Consider the following 1,912-nt stretch of genomic DNA (forward strand, 5'->3'; position numbering starts at 1 on the left):
ATTTTAGTGCCTGCTCAACTATCTGCTGCCATTGCTTGTACCGTAGTCGAAGGCTATAGTACCTTGTGTGTGTGTTCATTCCTTTCGTTGCACGTGCTGAACAGAGCAAGTACTGGCGACAGATGGAGAGTGGCCATCCCTACGCTCCCCCCTGCACAGGCAGCAGCTACGCCGAACTACCTCACAAGCAGTGCATTCAATGGGCCGACACGGCTGTTGCTGCGACTATTGCGGCAGAGAGTCTCAGGTATTCTGCAGTGTATACTAGTGCCATCTGTGTATTGATACTTGGTGTGTGACCATGTTCGCTTGGTGCGTACCATGTTACGGATAGCTGGACTTGAACCAGGTGATTGTGTGTGTTGTTATCGCTGTAGTTATCTAGTGTGTCTGGTGGTTGTACACTAACTAGTAGTGCATTAGTTCTGTTAGTCCTGTGACTGGTCGTAGTATAGTACTCATAGTGCTGTATAACCCTTTCTCTCCCATGCGCACCCACAGATACACTTCTGCCACAACCATTTCGTGTGGGCGGTGGTTTGACAGCAGTCCCTTTGACCATCTCAAAGGTGTGCAGATGCGTGAGAAGCTGCCACAGCTGAGAGGTTGGCATCGCAACCCACACACCCACCCCCACAGCAACCACGCACACAACACACACAATTGGGGGTACAAGACATACGACTCCAACGGAGATTATCCCGCATACACTCAGGATACGCACACACACACACACGCACACGCACATATGGGACATACAAATGGCGACAGTGGCGATACGTTCAGCCGCGCAGAGAGTGTGGAGGGTGCAGAGGGAGCAGAGGACAGGCAGCACCTGCACCCGCAGCAACAGGTGCAGGACCTGCAGTTCACCGAGGCACTCGAGGCCATCATGCTGCAACACGACATGGACAGGGCCGCTGAGCGCGAACTCAATGTTAAGCGCGACAGGTGGGTGGGGCACGCAGCGCAGGAGAGTGTGTGTGAGAGAGTGCGTTTGTATGGGTATACTTGTGTGTGTGTGTGTGTGTGCTTGTGTGTGTGGGTGAGTGGGTTGGTGTGTGCGCATGTGGGTGTGAGGGTGCTGAGTGTGTTTTGGTGTGTATGTGTCTCCGTGTACTTGATTGGCTCGTGTCGTTTGTGCATAGGTTGATATCTGTGTAGGTAGTCACTGACACATATGCCCAATGTACCACAGACTTATAGACGCAGAAAAAGACCCCCACAAACGCGAAAATTTACGCCTGAAGGCCAGAAAACGGGATCTGCTGAGTGAGGCAAAACGCGCAGAGACCATCCACCGTCGAAAAGAAGCCGAGATGCACCGGCGCGAGCAGGAGTCACGCGAGATGCGCATGCAACGGGACAGGGAGACCATCAAGCTGCAGCAACGGACAAATAACCAGGACCAACAGCAGCAGCAGCAGCAGCACGCACGCACCAGCCCCGAGCAGCAGACAAATAACCAGGAGCAGCACCATCAACGGGTCATGCAGCAACTGCGCGAGCAGAAGCAGCTGCTGGTGCAGGAGCAGACACGGCTGTTGCGGGAACGCGAGAGGCTACAGCTGGAGAAAGAGGTGCAAAACAGCCCTCACCACAACACTCAGGACAGGCGCCTGGACGCCCTGGCTCAGCGCGAGCGGAATCTGGACATCCTCGAGAAGCAGCACGCGCAGGACATGCGGGACCAAGCACAGGGTACGGACAACAGAGCCACTCAGGGCACAGGCACGGAGAGTACACACGGCAGAGACACCAGTGACAAGGCTTACGAGGACTTACAGGACGCCTATGCCGATCATATGATGCGGCTGTTAAGGAAGGTATTTGCAGAGAACTATGGAGTGTGGGGTATGGTGATAATAGGACGAGAGGAGTGTGTGTGAGGGGTGTGTTATGTGCTTATATA

General features: G+C 54.2%; 1 protein-coding gene across 1 annotated transcript; it reads left to right on the forward strand.

The window, feature by feature from the left end:
- Positions 1-511: 511 nt before the first annotated feature.
- SARC_15102 (hypothetical protein) lies at positions 512-1,889 on the forward strand (the record flags this gene model as incomplete). Its single annotated transcript, XM_014290770.1, has 2 exons — positions 512-951; positions 1,199-1,889. Exons 1-2 carry the CDS (start codon positions 578-580, stop codon positions 1,887-1,889), a joined length of 1,065 nt encoding a protein of 354 aa, XP_014146245.1. The 5' UTR covers positions 512-577.
- Positions 1,890-1,912: the final 23 nt, after the last annotated feature.

This window comes from Sphaeroforma arctica (assembly GCF_001186125.1).
Source record: "Sphaeroforma arctica JP610 unplaced genomic scaffold supercont1.5614, whole genome shotgun sequence".
NCBI lineage: Eukaryota > Ichthyosporea > Ichthyophonida > Sphaeroforma > Sphaeroforma arctica.